Genomic DNA, 1945 nt, shown 5'->3' with positions numbered 1-1945 from the left:
CCCACCTTCAACTATAGGTTCAAGTTCAGGTGCTAAATCTGAACCTGGCAGTGACAACATACAACCCTCTGCTGTAACTGGGCAGAAAAGAAAAGAGCATGCTAACAAAAGCCCTCTTTGGGCACATTTTACTAGATGTAAACTCCTGAACTCAGACCAAATAGATAAATGTTGGTGCACTTGTAACTATTGTAATGAGAAAGTCTTGTGTGATAGTAAAAAGAATGGGACAAGCTCAATGTGGTCACATACTAGGAAATGTGGTAGTCATGCGTTACACGCAGAATCTGATCCCAAGCTAGCTAAGTTGAATAGGGATAATGTAAGTGGAGCAGCAACATACCATAATTATAACCGGAAGAGGTGTGATGATAGGTGCATAGATATGATTATCAAGGATGAACTTCCTTTTGGGCATGTAGAGAAAGAAGGATTTCAAGCTTTCTGTAAAGAATTGGAGCCTCAATGGCCTGGAGTGAACAGAAAGTAGATTGCTAAGGGTGTCTTAGATAGGTTTAATTTTGAAAAGGCTGTATTGTTAAGTCAATTAAGGGCAAATGAGACAAGGATCTCAATTACCACCGACACTTGGACATCTATCCAGAATATAAATTACTTGGTGTTAACTACCCATTTTATGGACAGTGACTGGAAATTGCACAAAAGGATTATAAACTTTTGTACAATTACTAGTCATAAGGGAGAGGAGATTGGAAGGGTATTAGAGTTGTGTTTGCAGCAGTGGGAGATTACTGAAGTGTTTACCATCACGGTAGACAATGCTAGCGCTAATGATTTGGCTGTGGCATACATGATGAGAAGGTTGAGGGGTTATAAGACTTTGATATTTGGGGGACAGTTTCTACATTTAAGGTGTGCATGCCACATCATAAATTTAATATTTAGGGATGGTATGAAGGAGTTAGAAGCTAGGATTGCTGCTAGATGGAACTGTGCTAAGTATGTTAGGAGTTCATCGCAAAGACTTGACAAGTTTAGGGAGTTTGCTGTTTTGGAATAATGCAGCGCAAATGCCAATGTTCCATTAGATGTAATCACAAGATGGAACAGCACATATCTCATGCTTGAAGCTGCACTCAAGTATGAGACTGTGTTTGGAAGAATGGCTGAAGAAGATAGTCAGTTTCAAGCATATTTCGAAGAAACTAACAAAAATGGCAAGAGCAGGGTTGGAGCCCCATCTAATGGGGACTGGAGGAATGCACAAGCCTTTTGCTTGTTCTTGAAGAAGTTTTATGAAGCTACTGTGAAGCTTAGTGCTTGGAAAAAAATCATTGCAAATATATTATTTGTTGAAATGATAACTTTGCAAACTGAGATTGACAAGGCCATGAATGCAGAAGATGAAGTTTTAAAGAGGGTTGCTACTTCAATGAAGACCAAGTTCAACAAATATTAACTGAGATTGACAAGACCATGAATGCAGAAGATGAAGTTTTAAGGAGAGTTGCTACTTTAATGAAGACCAAGTTCAACAAATATTGGGGAAACTTCGAATCGGTGAACGATAATGGTCACGCCCCGATTTTTAAACACACTTAAAAATCATTATATATAATCCTATAATTATACATGCGTGATGATTTAGCCTTTCAATACAAAATACCTGAATTTTTTTTCTTTTTAAACCAAGTACATACTGATGTCCTGAACCCACAAAGTCAATATATACTACTTCTCAGAGTTATGTATTACACAAGTTATGAATTAAATTGCCACAATAAAATAATAAGTAAATGCTCCTCAGAGCTTACTACAAGCGGAAGTCTTAATAACAGTAATGTCACAAAATTGGCTTCCTACCGTAAAGTTGCACGTTACCTCAGTTTCAGCCACCATTACCCTGACCTGCAGGATTAACCCCTACACCATTGAATAGTGCACCGGGTTACCACACAACAACCCCAGTAAGCTTATGAAAGCT

The 1945-nt window shown here is 38.2% G+C and overlaps 1 protein-coding gene across 1 annotated transcript; it reads left to right on the top strand.

Moving 5' to 3' along the window:
• Positions 1–238: 238 nt before the first annotated feature.
• Positions 239–1420, top strand: LOC112198930 (zinc finger BED domain-containing protein RICESLEEPER 1-like). The gene is made up of 3 exons (XM_024340017.1): positions 239–486; positions 646–873; positions 1027–1420. The coding sequence occupies exons 1-3, from the start codon at positions 239–241 to the stop codon at positions 1418–1420; spliced, it is 870 nt and encodes a 289-aa protein (XP_024195785.1).
• Positions 1421–1945: the final 525 nt, after the last annotated feature.

Source organism: Rosa chinensis, chromosome 4, assembly GCF_002994745.2.
Source record: "Rosa chinensis cultivar Old Blush chromosome 4, RchiOBHm-V2, whole genome shotgun sequence".
NCBI classification, from domain to species: domain Eukaryota; kingdom Viridiplantae; phylum Streptophyta; class Magnoliopsida; order Rosales; family Rosaceae; genus Rosa; species Rosa chinensis.
Note: the sequence above shows the minus strand (reverse complement) of the source record. Positions and strands in the feature narration are given on the sequence as shown.

Excerpts from the sequence above, each read along its gene's own strand:
- LOC112198930 (XM_024340017.1), top strand. The coding sequence starts at position 239 with ATGTGGTCACATACTAGGAAATGTGGTAGTCATGCGTTACACGCAGAA. Across the intron at positions 487-645 it reads TGGCCTGGAGTGAACAGAAA|TGACTGGAAATTGCACAAAA; the intron begins GTAGATTGCTAA and ends TTTTATGGACAG. Across the intron at positions 874-1,026 it reads GGACAGTTTCTACATTTAAG|CGCAAATGCCAATGTTCCAT; the intron begins GTGTGCATGCCA and ends GGAATAATGCAG.